This window comes from Epinephelus moara, chromosome 2 (genome assembly GCF_006386435.1).
Source record: "Epinephelus moara isolate mb chromosome 2, YSFRI_EMoa_1.0, whole genome shotgun sequence".
In the NCBI taxonomy this organism is placed as follows: Eukaryota; Metazoa; Chordata; class Actinopteri; order Perciformes; family Serranidae; genus Epinephelus; species Epinephelus moara.
Window position 1 is genome coordinate 24,299,551 of NC_065507.1, and position 27,173 is coordinate 24,326,723.

Genomic DNA, 27,173 nt, shown 5'->3' on the forward strand with positions numbered 1-27,173 from the left:
AGTATCGTTTAACCTCACAGCCCCGCCCCCCCCCCAGTTGTCTTTCACACAGGGCTGCCGTCAGATTCTACAATGTAAATTGCAGAATCTGTCTTGAGAGATTACCTTTATTCTAATATGTTATTTCCTTTTTTTGGCCAGTGTTGGCTCTTTTAATAGTAAAGGTTGTCAACTAGTCTACTGTATACACTATAACAGCATCCAATCCTACAAATTTAGCTACGGCTTTCAGTTTTGATGTGCCATCCCAAGATTGTCAGTGACCCTATCTGACCACCACTATTAAAATTTCCTAGAGGTGCCACTGGCAGAAGGTAAACACAGTGAACACTGTTGACAGCATTGCTGAACTGGAAAGACGTTGGTGGAAATTCATAGTGAAATGGCAACAGTCAGAATGTCTTATTGATGGCTTATAACAAAACTATAGAGCATTATCCAGTGATTTATTAACCATCAATTAATTAATTTGTCACAATTTGTCAATGCTTTACAGTGGATGCATTATCAAAAAGTGGTATTGCTACTCTTTGACACAAGCAGTCTTTAATGAGTCAATGAATTCAGTACTACTTGATTAGATTAGTGTTCTCCACTGTTTGTAGAGCATTTCCACAGACACTGAGATGAGGGTTAAGTCACTAACAGACACATACCAACCTGTGTCATGTCACTGTGTACCAAGACAAACTGTACAGTGATGGGACAGACAGTGTAGTGGTTTATCAGTCTTTGAGAGCCTGGCACAAAAATGCCAGGGGGTGAGAGAACACACTCAGGAGAAGGCATACTAAGTGGCTTTGACAGATGAGAGCTATCAGAGAGCATTCCTAGTTCAGATCATTTCAGACTGGCGTACACATACAAAAAGACAAACACAAAAACACACAAGAGGATACACACACTGATAAACAAACAATCAAACAAGCACTGATTTGTGAAATAATGCATGCGTAGTTGTTTAAAGGGCTCTGCTGGTGACAACTAAGAGCCAGAGAGCTATTCAGCAAGTATGGCAGAGCCGGATAAATGCAACTTGAAACGACAAATTATTCATTGCAGAGCAGTCTTGTCCCTGGCACCGTGTGTAACTCTAAACACATACTGTACCAGACTCTCAAAACTGGTAGAACTCAGTCCAGGACAAATTATCACTCTGAGTCTGAGATCAGAGATCAAAGAATCAACTTGACCGGCTTGACCTCCAGCTGTCAGCATGTGAGGGTCTTTGGAGGGGCAGTGGTATGTGTGTTAAGAGTGTGTGAAACTGAGAAATGGAGCAAACAAGGACACACACTATTATTGATGTGAAGCACCTGCCCACCCGATTTCATCCAACTACAGAGCGGCAATGTCAGAGCTGCATGTTCGGACCTGAAATTCCAAACGTAGGACATTTTGAAATTTGAAACAAAATGGCTTTAAAGTTGCATTAATTGGGTTTTTGGCCACTTACCGTCAGCAGAACATGGGATTGTTATTATGTTGTTACGACTTATGTGTAGCCGGTCCATGTTGCGATGCCATTTAGAAGCTACTTCGAGTTTTTAGTTTAGCCACTGCCCTACCCACTAACATAGAGGGGGCGGGGTTTATGACCTAAACTGAAGCCAGCCACCAAGGGGAGATCGAGTATTTGGCTTCACTGTTGGGGAGTTGTCATTTTGTCTATATTTATACACAGTCTATGGCACAGAGCAATGTTAGCATTCATTTGGAGTCATTTCTCTGGTCACCTTAAGTGCAACTGTTTTCATCTTCGTCTGAAAAAAATCTGGCTTTTTAGCTGCTAAATGCTTTACTATGTTTACCTGTTAGTTGCTAAGCTTGTCTATCTACTGTTTGGTGCTGGGCAGGTAGCACACACAGGATTTATCAGAGCTTTCTAGCAGGATTTTCTTATAAACAATGAATAGACTCATACAAAAGTAATCCCTTGACTCAGTAGAGGTGTGTGGTGGTGTATTTATCTGCACAGACTCTGCCCTCTGCCTGTATTTTCTTATTTTTCATTTCATTTTCTGTGTCTGGGACGTTTATGGAAGTGTACTCGCACAGTGTGCAGTTGAGGTCTGGATGAGGCAATGAGGTGCCAGACCATAAGCAGCAGACATTCTGTTTAATATTCTTTTAAAACAGCTGCACAGTGAGGCTTGGGATCAGGTTGATGAGAGTGCCGAGAGTGAACCACAAGACTAACGGCCATAGCACTAAAACAGTAAACTGTAAGATGCTAAAACTAAAACTAGAGTTGAGTGGATGATAATTCTCTGTGGTGACTCCTTTGTCATTTTGTCCATTCATTGTTGAAAAAAAATGGGTGGAATAAAATGTCCATATTCTGGATTAAACAGCAAAGTATGCATAATCTGGGTGCATACACATTACATGTGTAAGTAAATAAATCAATTGTTCTCAGCATCAGAGTGAATACAACATGTGCTGGCATGCATAAGATAAAAGGACTGTTAGGACAAACAAAGAGATATTTCAAGAGAAGTGTGTGTGACACGGCACAATGATAATGATAAGGGCATTGCACTACCACTCATTTATGTGTTTAGTAAGTCTCAAAATATTTCCACCAGAATTTTTCTCAAAGTAGTATCATGCTTATTTTAAAGATATGAGTTTATTTGATCTACACAGGAGGCTCTTGAAACAGACCATCTAAGTCACTTGTCATTCCTTTCCACTTCGGCAGATTCCTAAAGATACCTACTCACTGTGGCAAAGCAAGTGCGGGCAAGTGAAGAGGATGGCGACTGATGAAAGGAAATGTCTCTTCAATTGTGCCTTTGTTCGTGACAGGTACTAAACTGATAATCATAAAAGCAATGACGCAGGTGAACACACGGGAAGATGCAGAGAAAAGAAAAAGAGATGTTTGTCCCACTTATGCATTTCAAACAAAATTGGAAAAACCTTGAGAGCATTATCACAAATAAAATCTCTGCATAAATAATGTATACTAGGAAAGAATGTTTTCATGTACTTAGCACATTGTGGGGACCACAAGCAGCACAGTCACAATACAGGGACTCATCTCCCATGTGGGGACAAAAAGCTTGTCCCCATGAGATTAACCATAAAATATAATGGATAAACTTGTTTTTTCGTAAGAGTAATGGCTCTGAATAGACATGTGGTGGTTACTGGTCATGTAAATCCCCAGAGAATGAGGTAAATACAGTGTCCACTCATGTAATATAACCACCTTTGTGTGTGCTCATGTCTGAACAGAGACCTTGTGATCATCCAGCCTTGCTTCAATTCTGCGAGTGCTTCCCATGTGTACCCTCAGCTAATGTTTTATCACATATTGTATTTCATACTCAGTCACATAAGTCACAGAAGTGAGTGCAAAGGACAGTACTACCAGTATCATGCAGTTGTGAAGAACAACAAAATAACATTTTTATCATAGTGGAATTATTTTCTCGGACACACTCAAAACATTATTTTCTTCCGTCCAATTCCTCAAAGATAACAAAAGCAAAAAACCCCAAAAAAACTCCCGAGCTGTCTGTGCCACTCTGGAAATATTGGGTAAGTTGGCACTTTTAACCATTTTCCTCTTCTTATCTCGCTGTCCGTCTTCCGTGTTCCTCTTCTTGCTGCCTCATGACCAGCAAAAGCCTACGTCTGAAAGCCCCTCTATCTGAGTGACAGCAGTGGGCTTATTAATGTGTGTGTAGTCTATGTGAGTCCTTGCCTGGGTGGGTGTGTTTTCTGTGGTTCTGTACTTTGGAGTCACATTGTGCGTGTATGTGTGTGTGTGTGTGTGTGTGTGTGAGTGTGTGTGTGTTTATGTGCACTGACAGCAGACTTTGAGCAGAACTGGACAGCCCGTCTGTTGCTGATAGGAGAGTTACTCCCCTGACAGTTCCTTGAGGAGGGGGTGCTGATAGAACAAGCCATCTGAGTGACCTTGATCCAACCAAAGAACCTGATGAAAAATAACTTCTTGTACTTGTGACAAACTTTCTGGTCTGTGTGATTCACAAGCATATGTAGACCAAATGCAGAACTGCTTATTAGTCATGCTGTATGCCTCCTTGAAAGACTGGTTCTCTGGCACACATGATTCATGTTTTGAAAGGTTCATATTAATTGATAGCAAAACCACAAGGACGTCACCCAAAACTCTGATGTTGCATCATATCTAACAAACCACACAGATGTTGGTTCTTCCTATTATAAATTAAAATAACACTGATGGCATCAGAGAGGCATGGTCTGCATGTAAATGATACTGATGCAATGTGCATGTCGCTACTTGATATGTGTGTGTCAGTGTGTTTGGCACTGGTTGGTTTCATTGAGAAAAACTACAAGACCTAAAGAGTATTAGAGAGCGCATGTGAGTCCTTGTATCTGTGTTTGGACACGTGCGCCTATTATTTTTTTTCAACAAAAGACTGTTTAATACCTGTGTCACCCTGGGCACAGTGCAATTAAAATCCAATACTCTCCAGGAGTCCATAACATGCTGGGTTTACTGACAGCGAACTGAGCTCAAATGGCCAACAGAGAAGGGGCGAGGGTTGTTATTTGAAGAGCATAGCAACAAAATGATGGAAAATATGATCACAGGGGTTGTGTTGCCTGCAAATGTGAACATCTTTTAGATCCACTGACAGGCAGCTGCTGTGAAAACTGCTGTCAGTTCAGCTTCGCGGATATTCAAAAGATATACACACAGATGGAAATTCCTCGGAGGGGAATCATGCTGTTCTTTATCAGAAGCAATAAAACATGGATGGGATGATGAGGTGACACTTAAATAGACTTGCATAAGCATTTATCTTTTAAGTTTAGGGTAGGTAATTGATAATGTTGCTGTAATGAGAGCCTATGAAGAGATGACGTCTGGGGGCCACGTGAAACGGTTTGGGTGTAATTAAAGATTAGAAAAATTACAGTTTCCCAATCATGTCAGTATTTTCCAATCATTAACTGTCATTAAAAATGTATTAGGAAACGAGCACTCCACCTCACTTGAAACAAAACTATATGTATAAATTAAAACACTTGAGTTGCGAGGTGAAACGAAACAAGAGCTCAACAACAGGCATCCTTATGAAGCAAGACCCAACTAACTCAGCAACATGAGGTAATGTCCGATGATGCTGTGTCTCTCTTATTTATAGGAAACACAGTTATGTCATTAAGATACATTTCACAACTTCAGCTGTTACAAATGGCACATCAGCAAGAACACTGACTGCATGACTGTGATCAGCCATATGATGACTGGTGACTCATCTGGTGAACTTCCTCGCTTCCACTGAAAGCAGCTCATTTATTCTCTGCAGTGATGTGGTCTTTGCCGCCTTCTCACTTTAATGCTAACTTTAACTTTTGGACCCAACATCCCCATGTGTTTGCAGAGTTAATTGCTCTTACTGAAGTGACCCTTTGATGAACTTTGGTATTTAACACTGGAGCAGGAGACCATATGTAACTCAGCAGCAACTAAACACAGTGAATGGGTCAAAGTAAAAGTTTTTTTAAGGTACTGGACAACGAGCCATGTCACCATACTGTAAAAAAATGTATAGGTTCAGGAACCACTCATGGTGTAGAGTTCAAAGATCACAGAGTAAGAAAGTAATAGAATCAAATATAATATATGGTGCTGGTGAGAGGTTTAATCTCTCAGCACGGAAGCACAATGGCAATTGTCTTGGTTCAACCTCTGTTGTAAATGACAGCATTCAGTAAATGTTCATAATTTAGACACTGCTTCGATAAATGTGCTGAAGCTAGCTGCTTTTGTGATTGACATGTTGCTGTGAGAGGACGTTTGTGATCTGCAGTAGAGGAACCAAAAAGCATTGAGATTTGCCTGTCAGAAAACTGCATGTGTAAGTGTTTGTAGGTTAAAACTAAGCTAAATTTGAAGCTTTTTGTTTCTGTTCAACAGATTTCAGGGTGAACCAGGTCCTGCCAATGTGTCGAAATGCTATTTGTTACCCACTCTGCACCATTACTACAAGCATTCTGTGAAATTCAACTCACATATTGGGGAAAGGGTTGTATTTAACACCACCAAGTGCAGCCTTTATTAATATTTTGTATAACCTTGTTTAGCCTCTCCAATCATGGTTACATTGGGATGAGTAGAGCTGCCCCCAGAATGATGAATATTCTAATCATCATGTGGAGGCCCCTCAGTCAACTGAGATGATTCAAGTCAAGCAGGTTTTTTTTGTTTTTTTTCCCGTCAGTCAGCACACAGTGTACTTCTGGGGACGTTGCGGCTCCACGTGTAGCTGCAGCCTGAGCGCTCCTCTCTTTCACGCTGCTCTGTGGTACAGGCAGCTGCACACCCAGACCCAGACTGAGCTTGTGTGGAACAGAGGCAGCTGCCTGGAGAAGAGAGGCTCCGAGATAACTTCTGTTTTTGCTTAGAAGTGGTGATTTACTTATTTTTCAAAGCATTATTTTTCAAACAGTTCAAAGCAATGTCACACGATACAGTCTCTGGCTTTCGTTTGATATTCAGTGTCAGCAAAAAAATACTGTTGCACATTTCCAATCAGCCTTTAGCATATTAGCCCACCTTAGCTCAAAGGGCTAACTTGACTTATTTACCATGTTACACGAGTGTTGCTGTCACCCTGAATGTCCAACGCATTCTCACTCCGACCTCGTCACATATTGATGTTTGGTCATGGGATTTCCATGTCCACATATGACATGCGAGGTAACATGGTAACATGTCAAGTTGTGCCTGTTACATGAACTGTCTTCTTTCAGAATAAACTTCTGTTTTCACAAGAAATTTAACGTTAACATACAATCTCTTTCAAAATAAACTACCTTGCTACAACCCCCCGAATTGATTCTTGTTTTTTCTTCAACAACTAACACACGTGGTTGGGTTTAGGAAAAAAAGAACAGGGTTTGCCTCTAGAATCTTACGGGAGGCAAACACCGCTCTCTCGGATGAAAGTCGGTGATTGTTGGATCCATCCGCCACCCCTTCCACTTCCCCCCATTGGGCTTTTGCCAACTTAACCTTTGTTCTTGTCTCGCTGCGTTTCCCCTGACGCCACTGTGCTTTGTTAAACTATAACAGCAACAGGCTGGGTATCATGCCGATGTTAAAGGATTCCTTTTTTCGTTGCTTTCTGATGCCACAAGTCACTGCCCAAGCACCGGATTTCGATGACTTCGGAGTGAGACCGGGCTTGAATGTCTCCCTAGACCCTGTTCAAATTCTCAAACTCTATATGGAAAAAAATAATGTTTTGTCAAATATTCTTATTGAACAGCCAGATCTGATTTACTGACATAATTCTCACAGCCTGGAAATGACAGCATGCAGCACAGTTGGACCTGACAGTCAAATAAATGCTTCAGTCCAGGGTTTAAATTGTTTGGTTTTATGTGACAGGAGTGGTTCCCAAAGTGGGGTCTAGGGAGACTCGGGCAATCCCTCCCCTGAAACTAAGATCTTGCATTGTGTGGACATGGACATGACTGAATACCTGATTATACTTCAAAATGCTGTTTCAGATACTATTTATTATTCTATATGTAAATGACTGGAGCCAGTAATTAAAGCAGTTGGTCACTATTAATTCAGCACAGTGATTCTCAGTGATTACAGCAGGGATTTTGCTGTATGGACCCTCTCACCATGAAGTGCTTTGGATCAAAAGATATTGGCAGCCCTGCGTGTAAGTACATGAGAATATACAAGTCATCACTTCATCACACTCTTCACCTGAACCTGCGCCGCTGACAGGGTCACTTCTGAACGCCGCCCTGACGGAGGAGGAAACAGACAGGGAACTTCAGAGGGCTGCCTCACTGTCTCACTATATGTCATAGGCTGTATAAATATGGGATCCCCCCCCTGTGGATCACACACTTGACCAATTGCGCCGCGAGTCTGATGGGTCATTTGAATTCAGCGATCCTCTGTGGGTAGATGTGGTACAGTACAGTGGGTAGTTGGACTGAAGGGTCTGTGCGTGAGTGTGCGCGCGTGTGTGTGTTTGTGTGAATGTGCACTCCTAGAATAGAAAGCCAAAGGAAGAAGAAGAAGAAGGAGAAGAGAGGCGGGATCGGTGTGTGCCTTGTTGAAATCCAGGGTGAAGCCAATAGATAGCCTGTAACAGATCGATCAGCACTTTGCGCTCCCTTTGTGGATTTGATGGATGTTTGATCAGTGGATGTGATGCCCATATATATCATCGACCGAAAATTTCCCGACACATCTGGTAAGTCGTTCACGCACCCCGAGCGCTTCTTATAACGCGGTGCCATTTGTGTGCGTCTCCATCTCTGTGTGTGTGTGAGTGTGTGTGTGTGTGTGTGTGTGTGTGTGTGTGTGTGTGTGTGTGTGTGTGTGTGTGTGCGCGCGCGCGCGCCGTTGAGTGCATTATTTTTTAATTTATTTTTTTTTGCGTGTGCCGGCTGGGTGACACGGGGCAGCGTGCACCAGTTGATCATGCCACCCCCCTTGGAATTCCCGACGTGCAACAGGAGATGAGGATCTGGCACGCATTTAACTGCGTCTTGCTCACCGTGTGTGCTGCAGCTGAATATTTTTATCACAGGAGTTTTAACACCTAGTTGCATTTGCTCGTTGCAGAAAACACTTTGATCCACTGTCATAGCATTAAAGCTGGGTATCCTAACCTCACTTTGTGCTTGTAGTTCACTGTATACGAGTTGCAAGGGCGCTGGTGATGTTTTAAGTTTGGTGTTATATCCCTTTAAAAGTTATTTCCCCTATTTCATTCATTCAGCTACCAGATATAAACATCAGGAAAGCAATTTAAGAGGTGGACTTCATTTCAGCTACATCATAGCACCTTTGGGCATCAAGTCACCTCCTCCAAAAAATGATTTTAAAGTGATTTTACTCTTCAGTGTGCAGCTACAGGCCCAGTGCTGAGAATCCTATCCCAGAGAAGGTGTTATTTTAAGTTAAAGTAGGCCACATTCCTGCACTTATTCAAACTCAATTAGGTACATGACATGTTCATGACTCTCATGGATGGAGGTTGTAAAAAAAAGTGACTTTGTGCAAGTAGTCTTGTGTATACCTGTGTGTGTGTGTGTGTGTGCAGACGCATGGGTGTTTTCAGGCGTCTCAGTGAATGATGGGTTTAATTTTGAGTGAGTTTGTGAGGTCTCGCAAGACATGGGGACTGTTTATGTTTCAGATATATCATGACAGACAAAAAAAAGAGAGAGAGAGAGAGAGAGATTTGACACATACCATCCAAAACACACTCAAGAAAAAAAGAATGATGAAAAGTAAAACCAGTAACTGCGTCCTAAAACAGGAGCAGCCACACCAGCAGCAGAAATGACAGCTTACAAATAACTCACACGCATATTAGACCTTCCTCCCTCACAAAGAAAACATCCTTTAAGGCATCAGCGTCATGCATGTACCGTGCCAACAGTTAATCCACCCACAAGCAATGTTGGGAGGGAAGGAGAATTACCTGGATTTTATACATGCACAATACCTACTTCCTCTGGAGTCATGTAGAGAAACACAACAGTAAGCATTGTGTGTGAAGTAAGTGCATGAGACAGACATACAGTAAGTGCTCCTTAAGATCCATATCTAACACGCTTCAGCACAATGAGAGGAAATCACTTAAACATGATTTAGGGCCTCTCAGGGTCCAGAGTCCCTCCTTGTTTTTTTACTCTCGTGCTGCACATCGCACATTCCTTCACCCCATCTTTATGTCCCTTTTCCTTTTTAATACATTTCACTGGCGATTTTTTTTCTTGGCATGCACGGTGTCAGGATTAGAGCAAATGAATATAATAGATAGCTTCTTCAAACCTGACGTGCACACATGGTGTTATTGGAGCTGTGGGACTGCTGTCACGATGATGTGTTTGCTTGCACAAAGGGGAAAAAAAAAAAGTTGACGCAAAGTTTCTACCCCCTCCTGCAGCCAGCCAGAGGGAGGTTGACAGGAAGCTCTTATTAACACATCAACTCATGTCATTTAACTGTCTCGTCCCCTGTTTTTAGGCCTTCAGTCACTCATTTTCGGCCCATGTTTTCAGCTCTCGTCGTGCCCATCGTAGAATCACATCCTTCAAACACAAACACTGCAAAAGGAAAGATATCCATTACATGCAGGGCCACGACTGTCCTGTAATAAATCTCATGACCCACGGTGAAGTCATGCATGCTGCAGTGCCGGTGTGGGAGTTGTGGTTAGTGTGTACAGTAATGGCCAGTTACCAGCCGGGATAATGACGGTAACCGGGGGAGTTTACTCTACGTTGGGCTATTGTTTAGTCATGAAGAAGAATGATGGGGCTTTGACATTCACTAAGACTGCGGTTATGTGTGAGAGTGATGCATGTGGATGTTTCTGTAGCTGCACACTCGTTCAAAGAGACTTTGTCCTTTGGTCGGGCGGTGCTCTCATCTCAGCTAGCACGCAGAGAGACCCACCCATCTGCACAGACGCCTCATGACACCAGCTTGTAAAAGTGTGTGTGAGAGCGTGGCTGGGGACGTGTGTGTGTATGTGTGTGCATGCTCGTGTTTCATGATTTCATGAGTGTGTGTGTGCGTGCCTTTCGGTGAGGGATTAAGGATTAATTGCCTTCAGAGATAGACTTAACTGCTTGTTACATGAACTTTGTAAAGTTCTCACTTGGCCCCAGAGAAGAAAACAACACAGTGTAGTGAGGAGCAGAGGAAAGGTCCCTCTTGTTTTCTGTTCTTCTGAAGTGTGTGTTTCTTGATTTTTTCTTCTTTTTTTTTTTTTTTTGGTCTGGAGTGTACTGCCACTAGAGGGTAAGAACTTCCATTGTTCTCACCTTTTGCTTGAGGACTGGTTAAAAAAAATATTGTTTGTCTTTTTTTCTCATTTGCTTTGTTATCACTGCCAGGTGTCTTTTATCTCCCTTTCACTCTTTGTGTTTTCTTTCTTCAGCGTGTGTCCAAAAAGAGACTTCACAAAAATGTTCGCTTTATTAATGTCAAAATGTATATATTGTGACTGAAATTGTATGTTGCCAAAGTGACAAAATAATCAAGTACAAGCATTTGAGAGGCTGCAATCAGCAAGTGTTTAGCCTGATGACTTCAAAGATGAACTGATTACAAGGATTGGAATTTTAACTGACGCTGACATGATGAAATGCATGTGGTCATGACAAATTTGTTAGACCCTTTGAACAGATTTATTCCAATCAATGTATAAGGTAATACCTCAATTAATCCATGAAGTAATAAGTAAAATATCAGGAAATTTCGGTGACATCTAACCATTACTTGTGTTGTCTGACCTTTAGTCCAAAATAATATAAAACCAGAGAAAAGTAGCACATTCTCATATTTAAAAAGCTGCACCCAGTAAACGTTTGGCATGTTTGCCTGCTAAGTGACTATTAATTGATCTGAGGTGTTGCTGATTAATTTCCTTTCTTTGTCCTAATAGTTACTGATCTACCTTTGTGGTTCTCTGTCTTTCCTCAGGTGAGTTGATACAGCCGGCAGCTGAAGGAGGAGAGCTGAGAATGACAGAGACCAACCCCCCCAAGTCGGCTAAGAAGCCCCGTTGGACCTCCCTGGAGGTCGGCCTCATTACTATTGTCTCCTTGCTTTTCATCGTCATCGTCGCCCTCATCATCCTCTTTGCCACACAGAAGACTGGTGAGTGCTGAAGAACCCAGACAGCAAACAGAATGAGAGTGAGAAATGTATAAAAACCTGAGTGACTCACAGAAAAATTGAAAATTTGGTAAACCTTAATAAAAAACCAGAGTGATAAAAAAGTGCATTATGTAATTAAAAAGTTTTTTCGGGGAGCCATTCTTCTCAGAGGACATTTGTTGTTTTCGTTCTGGTAACCGTGATATTAATGGAGCTTTTAGGAACTTTTAAAGCTTGCCTCCATTAAACTGTGTTCATGCACTGACCGTCACTTCCAGCTGAGTTCTTCGTTAATGGCAAGCATGAAGGAGCACGCTAAAGAGCAGCATTTTGCTCAGGTGAACAGAAGACACTCGAGCCGTGTGGTTTTAAAGCATAGTACAAAAGTACAACCACTGAGCCAGAAAGAAGAATGCAATGTGCAAAGGTCCTTTTTTCGAGTTTCCTTTGCATTCTCAGGGATTTTTACACAATACTCTGCACCTCCAAACATTGTGCTATTTCACACTTCAGACTGTGAATTATGAAGAATTGTGTATCTTATATCTAGCTCTAAATGTCATCAGTTCACAGCATGAGAAATAGATCATTTAAAATGGACACAGTGAAATCGAACAGACACCGCCACCCCCCCCTGTCTTCACCATGGGAACCCAATCAAAACTGCTTCACTCAGATCAATGTCACAATATGAGTGTGACATGGGTTTTTTAATCATTAATATCCTGACTTTGTTTGCTTTTTGTACTTGGATATCACATTTATTAAACTGATACTGACACAAAGTCCTTGTTACATAACATGCTGATTTATTAATCACAAGGAAGTCCAAGGATGACGGATCACTGCGATGTGGTACAAGCTATCTAAAAGTATGACATTAACATGGGTAATAAACAGCTTAACACATGAACTGATTAATTATTGACAAATGGAGCAACTTTAAAGTCCAGCAGGTCAAGAACACAAAAAAACCTAATGAAAAAGCCAATCTACTGCTGGTACATTTAAAAAAAACGGTTGTGTGTGTGTTTCGGGCTATTATTATCTTCTGCAATCTGCAGTGAGAACGTTTAATTACTTTGTCGATGTTTGTATCTATGTGGGCACTCAAGTGTGTGCACATCCTGCGCATTCACACATTACACGTGAAGCAGTGTATTTATGGTCAAATGACAGCTCACTGGTGTGTGTGCGCCAGTATATGTCAGACTGAATTTGATTAACAGTTTAGCACCAAAATTATTCCTGACAGAGTGAAAGCAACACTTCTAAATAGTTTAGGGTTATTGAGACAGCTATGGAAATAGATAAAGGAAAATAGGCGAAGGGGAAGGAGAGACTGAGCATTTGACATAATGACTGATGACTGAAAAAAAAAAAATCTGACTGAATAATGTTTTGTTTTGCATTTTCTTATAGATGAAATCTGCACCACAGCTGACTGCACGCAGTCAGGTAAGCATTGTTTGTTTGTTTGTGCACTCTTTTATTATCTCATTCTGAACGCTTTGATTTTTCTCAGAGGAGGACACAATGTGAAAAGTGAGACTGCTGCAAAAGCCCGGGGATTTCAGATATACTTAGAGAAAATGGCCACTTCAACTGTGAATATGTTGCCTCTAAGTCAAAACAATGATCGAACAAACAGAAACTGTCCTGATCAGCAGAGACATGCTGCAAAGAGTTATTGTTCTCAGATCACCTCTAAACAGCTGTACAAGAGAGGCTGAGAAACTGGTAATGGGTATGAGCATGTATTTACAGCTTAAACATATCCATCAGGATATATAGGCTATGCACAACATATTTCTGAGATGGACGTGTTTCAACATATCCAGGTTTTGTTGTTCAGCTTTTGACTGTAAATGCTCATTGACTACATGCCTGCAGGAATGCTGCTAAGACATTTTGTACCACACAATCCCATTTACATATAGTCTCTTACTAACTCCTACTAACAGACATTCCAGCATAGACGGATGCCCTAACATTTTTTTTATTCATCTTTTATGCAAGTACACCCCCCAAAGCACCTTAAATATAACATTATACATTATGATTTATCTTCTTACTTTTGTAAAAAATTGTTCATAAGAGAACAGTTTATTCTTCTTGAAAAACACTGCCATAGTAAATTAAAGATTTATAGCTCTTCCTCTACTTTCCAGTAACAGACTGCCATTCATTTCCAATGCATTTTTGGGGAACCAATGTCCCAATTCAGTCAGATTTGACGGACAGCCTTGTCACAAGAGATCTCTCAGCTGCCTCATGTAATTTAATTGCAGCTCAAAAAAGTTCACACGTTTCCAGGACTGGTGCCGAACTTCACCTAATTAGTGCCATTACTGCTATTACTGTTTTATTTTAGCAGTGGAGGCATATTAAGTTTTTTTTCCTCCACTGGTCTATGTGTATTTTAATGAAGTTAATTATCTTTTTAAATGTGTTTTTCAGTACAGTATGCTATGCCCTGCTGCCAGGCAAGCATGAAATGTTTTTGCAAGCATTTAAGGCTCAAGGTGGTCCATTATCTCAACTGGCCTTGCTAATAGTTAGATAAGAAGATCAATTCCACTCTTATATCAAAGGTTACCATATTGTAACCCTAGTTCTATTAGCATAGGTGGAGCCCTGGATTCTCTGGGTAATACTCTCCTCCAGTCATAAGCATACATTTGCCCACTGAAGGAATAAACGTGGCTTGCCAATCAGGACATTCCTGAATTGGTTGAAGACAAGGCCCCTAGGTAGAGGGCTCAACCTGTGCTGAAAGAACTAAGGTTTTCAGGTTTTAAGGTATTGTAACCTTTGCTCTATCTCACACAGGCTCCACCCTCTACTGGACTCTTTGGGTACAATGGGTGGAGCCCAATGACTGAACTCCCTTTCACGACATAACACCCACCCAGCCACACTGATCCTACTTGCTAAAGCCTGCCTACATCTTTATAACCTAGGCCACAGCAGCTGACAGGGGGCCGTAGCCAACCCAGGTGGTGAGCAACTTTGGCCTTACCTTGCAGGGGTCAAAAGATAATTAAAAGGCACTCTGCAAACCACATTTCAGGTCATCGAAGAGCACAGAAACATTTTAGTATATCACGCCCAGAGGGGAGTCAGGTGCAACACCATTTACACACATTCAACCCTTCTCACCAGTCCTGTGTCATTTCAGCGAACAAAGACCGTGAAAAAAGCCCAACATGTCCAAGAGATAGAACAGTATGAGCGGACAGGGTGCAGACCACAGTGCTGCTGTATGTATGTCCTCGACCCTCAACTCACTGAACAAGGCCGCCAACACTGTCAAACTGCATGTAGAGTGTCAGGGATAGGTACTACAAGACAGTTTCAAATACATGTTGCAAATTAACAAATGTGGGCCTGAGCATAAAAATGGAAGACAAAAACTGACACATTGTGGTTTTACAGAGGTTGTGTGCCGGAGTATTTTTAGGCTCGATGCAATGACATTCTTGAGTCTCTGCTGATTGTCAAAGTGATGATTGCACTACTCCTGGCCAAGAAAAACTTCAGCAAATAGCCTCCTGTAATGCCACATCTAATATCAAAACTTCATTTTTCACATGCATAATGCCAAGGCGTTTGATAAAACTTGTGTTGATAGATTTCATACCACAGACCTTTATCCTATAGCATATTGTGTCTTTCAGTGAGCTTTACCCTCAGGTCTCAGAGATTGTTTCCTCTCTGTCCATGCAGCATCTCGCCTAATTGAAAACATGGATGCCAGCGTTGACCCTTGTGACAACTTCTACCAGTATGCCTGTGGAGGCTGGCTAAAAAAGAACATCATCCCTGAGACCAGCTCCAGATACAGCACCTTCGACATCTTACGAGACGAACTGGAGGTCATTCTCAAAGGTCAGACACCTACACACATCCACACAAACAAAGATCTACAGTCTGAGAGACAGAAACAGATGGGGCGGGGGGACTCATTTGTCAAATATGTGGAGACCTGTGGTACCTGTTTTTATTAGAGTAATAATGCTGAATTTATCCATGATTAAAAGTTGTATTGCGACCGAGAATAGTAAGTCTTTTTCAGTACACTTGCTTTGTAAGAGGACAGAGAACAGCTTGATTCAGTTGCTTGAGAATACAAGCTAAAGAGGACTGTCCTTCAGGGACTGCAGCTCTATAGATATCACAGATGCCATGGGAGTTTGGCTTCTGTAATACCATGTGAGCAGAGTTTGTCAACAGAGCTGGCATTATCAGTGTGTGTATGTGTGTTTGGACATTGGTTTCAGGCTGTTTTCTAAGGATGTCAACACACAGTAGTGACAAAAAATCTTAATTGCAAGTTTGTATGTGCGTGCTTGTCTCAGGTGTTTTCCCAGCTTTTAGCAGGCATTGCAGTCTTGTATCCTTGTAGCATGGTTGATACGGAAAGGGTCAAGTTACACTGCGTATGTGTGAGCGCTTGTGGATTTGTGTGCGGGTGAGGGTCCATACTTCACCTCATGTTGTCTGTAAGAAGGCCAGTCGAGTCCTGAGCAGTGGGTGCTAAATCTTCAAGGGGCACAAACTTTCCGTGGACAACCGAAACTCTTCATCTACCATAAATTTACAATTTATATGCCGGTTCCTTCCACTATAATAACGACAGAGCAGATTGGCTGCAGGAGAAACAGAGTGATTCAGAAGGGGGAGAAAGATTAATCCTCAGTGGAAAAGGAAAACCAGGGTTTAAAGTGCAGCCTGTCTTGTGGACTCAGATAATTTGCACCAGCCTCTGGCACTTTATCTGTCCAATCTTGATGGAAAAACACAGTCTCTTGTCTTGAGACACCTTTTTTTCTTTTGCTCTCTGCCCTTGTGATGACATGCAGGTTATTTTTCATAAAAATAAACCTGAATATGGGTGGTAATAGTTTTTTATTCGATCCAATATAAAATAAGTTCTTTAGGATATTCTGAGCGTATCTATGATTCAGAGGTTGTCTGCACACGGCTCTCAACATGAAGGTGGCTAAGCCGACAGCTAGCAGCTAACGGTGCTAACAGTACCAACAGTGCTAACAGGAGTAACAGTGCTGGCAGAGTGAACGGTGTGAACCGAGGGGACCTGGAGGATGAGCACTACGCCTCCATGACAACGCTATCCCGATATCAGCAGTAACCATTGTATGAGCACAGTGTAGACGACAGTGATTAGCTCACACTCAAAGGGACTTAAGCCCTGTTTCTACCGAACAGTATGGTACGTTTCCACTGTGAAAAGTTGTGGATGGTACCAATGGAGCCGTTCTGTACCGTCTCCATTTTGGGTCACCCCTACTGTTGGGGTACCAAGCACACAGATCTGGTACTAAAAGGTGGAGCTGTGAACACTGCAGTCTGTTGATTGGTCAATAGTGGACGGTCACTCTGCTCAGGGCTGAGTTGTGGCTGGTTTTGAGGCTCATGTTATCACTGTTCTTACTGTGGAGAATTTTATTAGTAGAATGTAACTATAAAAATAAAGGTGGTAACTTTTAAGGTGGAACGTTAACTTGTAATGTTACTCAATGCATGAGCTGACGACGTGAATCAATCAACATACCTTAACTCGGATTTCCACTGGATGCGTGTCCGTTGCGGAATGGCAGCGCTGGTTATCCGCTGCGTGCTCCGCCGTCCGGAAGACATCTTGGTGCACTGCCATGATTAATATCTCCTCGTCCATGGTGTTCACGGGGTGAAATGACGTCTGAAAACCTCTGACCTGTTGACTTCAGGCCTGCCTCTGCCCATTATGTAGTTTTTAAGGTGTAGTGCAGGGAAATATGATCCGCCGTGAACACTGTGTATTTTATTTTGAAAATTAACCGGATGTTTTATTGTGTTTCTGTGCACGACTTCCTGCCCCGCACGATCTGCTCTGTGCTGAATTGCTGCGTTGTGCTCCGGCGTCCGGCAAAAATAAAAGTCCTGCGTATCTGTTCCGGAGGGCTCCGGAGCGCCGGAGCTGAGACGGAGCCGGAACGCAGCACAACTGCAGCCGGTGGAAACACACACACTGACTAGAATGGAATGCATCAGCTCCGCTGCCGTGCCGGAGCGGAGACACAACCAACACGCATCTGGTGGAAATTGGTCGTAAGTGTCACTGTGACAACTTTGACCATCACTTTAGTTTTTATATGAGTGGATCTTCAAGCGTTTACATATATTAATATCAACCGGGGTTATGTGAACTGCATATATTCTAATCCTCACTCTGAGTTGCGGAGCATCGTTTCTGTGGCTCCGACAACACTAAACCCCTAAATTGAGGAAATACAATGAGTGCTAGACGGAGCAGTGAGTGACAACAACCCTGTCCACATTTAAGAGTACTATTTGCAGTGGAAACGCTAGGGTCTAGGTACCATGTCTGAAGGGTTACTTTTGGTTCCAAAGGTACCACACTAAAAGTGTTTGGTGAAAATGGAGCTTTATATACACTAACATGCACAGGCAGCCGAAAAGTCACAACAAAGAACAGAGATGCTCAGATCACAACTGACAGAGTTAGCTAAATTTCATTCTCTGCTCAGAACACTATTACTCCGCTACATCTTTACATAGCAAATAGTTGTTTGCCATTATAATAATGCTCTGAATATTGTATTGAGCTCCTTTAAATATGCATGACATTTAGACTTTCACAATAATTGCTCATAACACATTGTTTGAAAGGACATTTAACCTATGAGAGGTCTTTAGCTAACAAAATGGTAACTTGTTTTCTTAAACCTTAGACATGACATTTGCTTCATGTACTGTCAGCTCTCGCTGTCCTCACTTTCCTTTTATTTTTTTGATTAAACACCCTTTTTCAGATCAATATAACTTCCATTAGGACTCAGAGATTGCTTGTAATGTAGTCAGCATTCATTACTTTCTTTGCTTGTAGTGGTAAAAGTGCATCTTCATTCACACTGTGCAGTGTAATTATAAAAGTGTGTTATTGAAATTCAGGCTCTTCTTCCTTCATAATGATTTTCTTCAACATTAGACTCTGTTTGATTCAGAGATTTATACTTAAATTTCTGACAAACAGGACATTTTGATATGAAAAAAATGGATGCAGGCAACTGTAGGAATTGTCAGAAAAATGATGCATGTTAACTTCTTGTTGCATTCTACATTGCAAAGAACTTATGGCCCATCTGTTCTGTTCTGCTTTCTTCCCCTCTCTTCTCCATGGCTTAACCCATAAAAATCACACACAGGGGGGAAAAAGGAAAATAAACATTGCTAAACAAGGGCTCATGGACATTTTGTTACTGCTTACGTATATAGCATGTCTGTGTGTAAGTGTGTGCCGTCACTTTACAATTTGCTGTATTTTTACTGTGGCTGAGCAGATTTATCAGAGATCTCACGGTGATATTTGCTGCCTGTCTGCAAGCAGAGATAGAAGAAAAATACACTTCTGCAACTGACGAAGAAATACTGGGCTAAAGTGCAAAGGTTGATGTTTTAGTATCGCTGGCTTAAGTGCTCTAAATGCTGCATTTATTGCATGAAGGAATGGAGCAGCCAAAGAAGTGGTCTTAATCATTCAACAGCTTTAATCCCCACCAACCGTCAGTGTTATGCTCATTCCTTCAGGGTGTCAGGCTTACCAGTCAGAGTTGGAATGCCTCCGACTGTACTGTATACACACATCTTCAGGTTTACTTTGTGTGTGCACGTCTGTGTGTTTTAGAGAGAGAAATAAAACAAGAATGCTGTGTATTTAAGATGATGGTTGATAGTCCAAACCAAGGTATGTGTGCATTCTGCTTTGTCAAACATTTGCAGTAGGAGCTAAGACCTACCAGCACACAGAATTTATTTCCTAATGACTTACGGCTCAGCGGTGTAAGGCCTCAGCAGAGGTGTGACCTCCACTGTGGAGTTGACATCAAACATGTGACCTCTGATGTTGGGACTGGCTGCTGCCACCTGCTTGGATACCGCCGCCCGCTGATGGACAGATCCTTTTTCCTGTCAACAGCTGCAGGGGCCTGGAAACACCTGGACACTGCAGCGCTCTAGGCTGCTTGACAGCAATAAAACAGGCGATGTGCATGTGTATGTGTGTGAGTAGCTGTTTAGATTTGTGGTTGCTTGTAAATACCTTGGATTGTTCTCTGCTGCTGTAAAAGGCCATAAATGATTCATAATGAGGATCTGTACTCTGATTGTGACCGCAGCTTTATGTGTACAGACATGTACGCGTCTGTGTTAGTTTCTTCCTCCACCTCCCCCTGCTCAGGTGCGGCATACTGTGCAATAATTTGCTCAATTGACCGTGAGCATTTTAATTACTAACTAGTTTGTGTCAGTAAGAGGAAAGGGGAGAGGTACAACACACAGAAAATGATGAAAGAAAGGCTTTTCATGCAAACTAAACAAAAAAATGAGTGCTGAAGGGCAACAGGAGAGCGATACAGGAAATGATAGGTGAGATACACATGAACTGGGGGCTTTGAGCTGAACTGAGGAAGAGCTCTGTAGCCAGAGGACGATGGTATAATGAGAGGAGCTTTGAGGATAGGTCAGGAAATGTGAACCAGCATGTGGTACTCATCTCCAAGCTAAGCTCTATGTGCGCACATCCATCTGTGCTTGAGCACGCGCGTGTGAGCACGCTGCTGATCTCTGTATTACACGAGGTGCTTCTTGCATGATTCCAGGTTTAAATCTTATTGTACTGAGACAATTCTTCGCAGAGACATAGGTCCATATTGCACAGAGTATTCAGCCTGTCTAAAGTCCTATAGATAAAGTGAGGGAATAGAAAAACTAAGTTTCTTTTTTAGGATGTTTTTTTATTCATTTATATTTTTAAGAGGGACTCGGTTATTGACATAAATCACTAAGTACCTTTGACAAGAAATGCAAAGTTAATAACAGTGACTTCATGCAGAGGCTGTGGTTTAGGGGCCCCCTGAGCCCTTGGGCCCCTAGGCCTGGGCCCGGTAGGCCCGTTCAGTCTGTGAGATAGCTGTGACGTGTTGAGATGTGAGGTGTTTGTCAGGCATGCTGCTAACAGTCAGAGACTGCATGTCTGTGTTTTTCTTGCGATAACAATAACTGAAACAGAACTTATGTCAAACAATACCGACTGCAATGAGACTTTTGAGATAAACGATTTGTTCACATGACCTCCGTGATATCAAAATTCCACTCAGAACCATTGCATAACACCATAAATACTGTGTTCCCCGTAAACATATCAAATAAAGATAGCAGACCAGAGGTTTGTGGCCAAGTAAAATAATATGAATATTAATGCAGTAATTCTCGGCCAACAAAAATATATTGAATAAAAGATCCTGAATCGAATATGTTTTTGCCAACTAGGATGCTTGTGGATAACAGGAAAGAGTTTAGACCTCCACCAAGGTAAGAATCTGCCCTGTTAGCTGTTTCACAGCCAACGCTGTGCTGGGTACATGACAGAACTTTAAGACTTGCCAAGGGGCATTACTTTGACTGACAGCATGGTACTGAGTCAATGACAGAATTGGTATATGTTGTAAAAGGCCTGGCTTGACGGCATGGCGAGTGGAAAAGTTAGGAGTTCACCAAAGTCAGTGGTTTCATACTTGCTGTACATTTGTACATTAAAAGACAGTTTTTAGCTGGATAACTGATTTCAGCGACCACTGCAATGAATTTAGCTGATACCATAGGTATAGGATGTGGGATGAGCCACTGGTTGTGGAAGTATTTTCCTCAGCAGCATTTGTCTCTAAGAAATTTGACAGATCATGTTTTTTTTCCTGGCAGTTTGGTATGGCAGATGGCTCTAAGATACCCATGGGCCGTCAATGCTATGAAGCAGAAACCAGTCAGAGGTGCGGATAAGTACTGTGGCAAATTCAGATGGCCTGTCATTGCCATTGGGAACGATCCTCCATGACACAGTGGCCAAGTTCATCGAAAGTTAACCAGATTCTTACAATGTTAAAGGTATGGTTGTGTTTATGCACAAAGTAAAGTGTAGATTTTGGTTGCCTTTAGCGGCACCAGCATTAAAGTTCAAAATGCAATGACTGGATGTTTTGTATCAAAATGAACCTTGATAGGTGCAGATTACTTCTCTCCTTTCATTTTTATGTAGACAGATCTTGGCTGACACCAAGACACCGTAATAGTTCCTTTAATTTCACAACTCCAATACATGGTGCATGTTCATACAATGGTCCATATGACATCATACAAATTAGCATCCCATGAATGATGTTATGTATTTAACATAAAGTCACATACTTAATGTAAAAGGTTTCAGCAAGTAAAGTTACTATGGTTAGGTTTAGGGAGAGACACATGGTGACACTGTACCTTAAAATGACTCAAAGTTCACTCAAAGTTCACACCGGTCGAACACCAGTCCTCTGAGGAAAGTCCTGTGTTTTGTGACCCGTCCATCACCCCAGCCTGCATCCTTCTTTAGTCGCATCAGCACATTGATCACGTGATCGCAGCCTCTCTAAATACTTGGTTTAAACTTGAATTACTGGCTCATAAAGAATGCATGAGGACAGCCTACAAAACAGCACCAAGACACACAATGACCTCAAAATACAGCAAAAGTCAACACTTGTGTTGCAAACGAAAAATGTGACAAAACTCAATATTAGAATCCATAAGTACCTTAATGAAGCTGTAAATTATTTACAGCTTCATTAAGATCGTTAAGGGAGTTCCTAATGGGCTGATGTACTGGTTTGAATGGAAAACACGTTCTAAATTTTCCGTCAAATGTGTTTCCTTACAATGGGATTATTGCCACAGAGTAATGACTGTCGAGAAAAAGAAAGTCTTTTGTGTCTCTGCTCCTCGCCCAGAACAGTAAACACTTCTATTGTTGCTGATAGAGACTCTTCACTCTGATAAAGTGTCAGCTCAGTTCAGTTTCAACTTCATTTACAGCTTCTGCGTGTAATATACCCTAAACATATCCTTCATAATGATGAATTGGAAGCAGAGCTCAAACTGAAAACACTGCAAGTGAAATGCCATGTGGAACAAGAGGCAGTTGAGGATAAAATGGCAATGCAGAGAGAAGAAACTCAAAATTCGGATTCTGTATCATGCTGAGTGGTTTGGCTCAAATTGACGTGATGTCTCAAACAAACATCAGGTGGCACAAAATCCATTCTCAAATAAATCCAAACACGCACACACATGGGGAGTGTGTGTGCGTGTGTGTGTGTGTGTGTGAGTGTGATATAGAGAGGGTAAGCCTTTGCTGTGGTTAAACATTAGCACCAGGCAGTCAGTAATCCAATCACACACACATGATCTGTGCCCTTTTGCAGGAAGCGCCCTGTGAAGGGTTCCTATCTCAGGACTTCATTAAGATTAAATGAGCACATAAATAGTGCACACATGCTAATGAGAAAATGGGAGGATTAGAAAAATGAAAGGGTAGAAAGAGGCTCAAGTGAAAGGCAGTCGCGCAAGGGGTAAAACAAGTAGAAATGAGGCAAAGAAATGACTCAAAGCACTGAGCAAATGAAAATAATTGCATAAGATTATGATTTAATGTTGAATTAAATTAAGAATATTAAGTCGCTGCTTAGTTAAATGAGAGTGGATTTTCCATAAATTATGCACTCAAAGAAGAGGCGTATTGAAGACACTGATCTGATGTGACATTAAATTAAATTGGAGATTAACGAAAGGATAAACCTTGTTTTAAATACGCTTTACGTGCTGTCTTTATTGTGATTGGCCCTGTCGGTAAGTCCCAAAAATTACGAAGCACAGAAAAAAAAAAATCTAATTTTCTTCATCTTCATCTTTTGATCCCAACTCACAGTGACATGAGTGATGGACTCTGGGGAGAGTTTCCTGTCAGTTGGCTGTGTAACTCAAGATCCATCCTCTTTCCTGTATTGATCTTGGCGTTGCATTGAGACATGCAGTATGTTGGTGTGTATCTGTTTATCCCGATGCAACATTTATAAGAGATAACTTTATGATTGACAATACTGAAGCCGTGATTTGATTTGTGTGATGGTTTGTCAAAGTCAAAAGGTTGTCCTGCTTGGATGATACCCTTTTAGAGGGGCTCCTTTTTATTTGGTAATGATATTTAAAGTTAAGCATTCTCTGAAATACTTTTTTCACGTTCTTGCCAAGGGTAAGACGAGGAGATTGATGATACAGAAACATTTGCCCACAAGCACCTCTAAAGCTCTGTAATTAATATGTTTCATCTAAACAATTAGATCTGGTCTCCGTCTTATGGGGGTTATGTGCTGGACTATTTCTTGGCTGGGAACAGTAATTTCTTGGAGTTTCTGCTGGTTGTCAAGAAATAGTCCAGCACATAACCCTTCAAAGTGGCAAATTGCCATTTTTTAACATGTGGGTTAAATTAGATACAATGTTAATAAATGAGCTTTAGAGGTGCTGGGAAGTGGAATTTGTTATCTTTAGACAGAGCCAGGTTTGCTGCTTCCTGTCTTTGTGCTAAGCTAAGCTAAGCTAACCAGCTGCATACATATTGTATGTACAAACATGAGAGTGGTATCAATCTTCAACATGCTCTCTCACTCCCAGCTCATCAAGTTTGGTCAGTGGCTGTACACTTAAAACTATGACACTCTAGGTACCTGTCTAGCATCAGTTTTGGATCTCAGGGACAGTGCTTCAATTTCAGCCTGAAACATTCATAGTGTCTTCTAAAATAAACTTCTCAGTTCACAGAAAACGTAGGTCTCTTCAGGTTTAGGCAACAAAACTAGGCTACCTGGCTAGGTTTAGAAAACAGATCATAGTTTGGGTTAAAATAAGTACATTTGTTACATAACATTACTTTGTAAGGTAGTTAAAAAGTGTTGATGTATGTGATGTATGTAATGTTTGTCATGTGACACCCGTGACAAGTGACATATGTGATGTACTCAACGTATTTAAAAAAAAAAACTTGTGAAAGTCTTGTTCATTTGACCCATCCAACCCCCCTCCCTGCCACCCTACGTGGGCTTTCTCACTCTTCATGCCAGTGGTTCTCAACTGATGGGTCGCGGGTCCATTCTGAATGGACCACAAGTGACTTGTGAATGTATCAAGTTTGTAAAAAAACACACTTTACTTTGGAGTGAAGTGAATGTCAGGCACATTTCCTGCTCTAAAGTGACTGACTAACGGACAGCTACTTAACAGAGACAGTCAACTAGCTCAATGGCATGGCCAAACGCAAGTATGAGGCAGAACAGATTGAACTGTGTGGACCTTGAACCAATGGCTAAGGAAAAATCTGGACCTCATGGGTGGGAACTACTGCTTTATACTACATTTTTTTTGCTGTGAATGAGTTTACACTGGGGTTGAAAGTGTGTCCCCTGTGCGTCAGAATCAGGCTCCAACAGCTGTTGACCAAGCTGCTGTATTTGAAGTTCTGGGAATGAGAAGAGGCTGCAATCTCCTTATCTTAGATAGAAAGCCAATGAACCTGTTGCCTAATTCTCATTGGATTACTTTCATTTTGAAATTTAGTTTCAATGATGTGAACTGGGGCATGATTTATTTAAGCACACTATATTGCTATATATATATGTACATACATAAATCCTTTAAAGAATAAGGATGCTTGAGCAGTCGATGCAGTCATCATGACTGATATATGCATTATACTGAAGTACACGTGTGCACAGCTTGACTTGGCTAGCTAACTTTGTGGATTTCAACAAGTGGCAGGTCTTTAAATGCACAAAAGAAGCCCTATGCTAAACTAGATTTATCACATTTTCGAACTTGCATGTACCGGAAGTTCATCACATGTGCTTAGACTTTAAAGAGATTTGCATCATCCATTATCTATTATGCAGTCCTTATAACCCAGATAGACCCACCATAAAACCCATGTACACAACATAATAAGCCACGTGCTTCTGGAAAATCAGTTGTAACATAATCTACATTTTCAGATAGAGAAAATTGTTGAACTCAGAAGCAGAAAAAATGACAAAACAATTGCCCAGAACCAAGAAGAAACTGTCTTAGTGTGTACACATTGTTTTATTTGTCAGTTCAGTGTAGCCAAGTAGTGCTGTGCCACTTAACCATGACCGGGTGTTTCGGATGTCATGGGATTACATCAAAACCTCACCAAATCTCTCTGTATCCCCTGATGAGTAGCTGTTAGGTTTCTTTGTTTCCATGTTCAAAGGGCACAACATTTCTTACGCTATCACAACAAACACTTGCATTCACCATGGTGGTTTTTAGTAAACACCAAAATTGCCACGTGGGTGTTAGGTTGAGTCTTGATGATTCCTCACTCTCATGTTAGATGCTGCTGAGAAGCGACAGCGCATCCTGAAGGAATGGTTAAACTTTAAAGCAACAATGTGCAACTTTGTGCCTTGAGGCAACACAGGAAAAGTGTATTGTTGGTCCCATTCTCCTCCCCCTCAGTTGAGCAAGTTTACACACCAACACTTATCACTCATTTTGATTAGCTGTCTACCTAGAAATGCTATCTAGCCTGAGGCTGAGCTAACTAACGTCCATATGCCCACAACAGGTGTTGAAATGGCAATGAACGCAGGCAATAAAACAAGCAATGGTGTTCACTCTTGTTTTCAAATGGCCTTTAACTGCCACACCTTCAGCTTTGCTGCTCCTTGATTTCTTTCCACCTTTTTTTTTGCTATGACTTCCCTGCTCTGAGGTCACTAGCCCTGCCTTGATTACCACCGCCATGCTGAAAATTCAATTTATAGCAACCAGAGATTAAAATATGCATTGCATTAATTTGTGGTCTGTATGACAGCGTTGACCTCTACAACAAATGACCCAAATAATCTTAATCACTTAAATGAAAAGATTAATTGCACTGCAACTAATAAACAGTTCATGTTTAATTATTCATTCAATCCTTCAAAGCAAAGTTTTACCATGCACAACAGGGGAACATTTTATAATTATGTACTGGTGTACTAGCTATTGTTATGCATTCCTGGATCCTGGTCTATTGATTAATCAATGCAACGTTCCAATGCATCCAATGAGTAAACTTTTGATCTTTTCAAAGTTGTTAGACTTGATATGATTTTTCAGAATTACCAGAAGAGTGAAAACTGATTTAGGTCTGTTCAGTAGGGGAAAGTTTTTTTGTTCTCACTAGAATATTCCTTTTAAATAATGCCCAGTGTTGACAATATGAACAAACTTTGTTTTTCAGGTAACTACTGTGCATACTGTGTAAAAATAGAAAACTGAGCATAGAGTTTTGATTGATGGATGGAAGTCAGCTGATAGATCACATGATTCCTTTCCATGCAACCAATTGAAGAATCTCATTCAGGGTGCCCTATTTAAACTGCTCTGACCTGCTTACTGTTGCTGTTTCCTCTGCAAGCCGCTTTGCAACCTGCCTCCACCCCAGCTCCTCCTTTTTTATGCTGTGTCTGACTTATCAATGCCATCTCTGTTAGTCATTGATGCTCACTCTGTTCTGTTCCTGGGGGGTTCCTGGGGGTGCTGCTACTCTCCC

General features: G+C 41.4%; 1 protein-coding gene across 2 annotated transcripts in view; it reads left to right on the plus strand.

The window, feature by feature from the left end:
* Positions 1 to 7,803: 7,803 nt before the first annotated feature.
* LOC126407723 (neprilysin-like) overlaps positions 7,804 to 27,173 on the plus strand; it is a 39,722-nt gene continuing 20,352 nt past the window's right edge. The window contains exons 1-4 of one of the 2 annotated variants that reach the window (XM_050072896.1): positions 7,804 to 8,237; positions 11,489 to 11,665; positions 13,088 to 13,123; positions 15,395 to 15,556. In XM_050072896.1, coding sequence (XP_049928853.1) covers positions 8,195 to 8,237; positions 11,489 to 11,665; positions 13,088 to 13,123; positions 15,395 to 15,556 — 418 coding nt within the window. In that variant the 5' untranslated portion in view covers positions 7,804 to 8,194. Of the gene's footprint in view, positions 8,238 to 10,497; positions 10,805 to 11,488; positions 11,666 to 13,087; positions 13,124 to 15,394; positions 15,557 to 27,173 lie in introns of those variants that run through there. The other variant, XM_050072905.1, reaches the window with a different exon arrangement.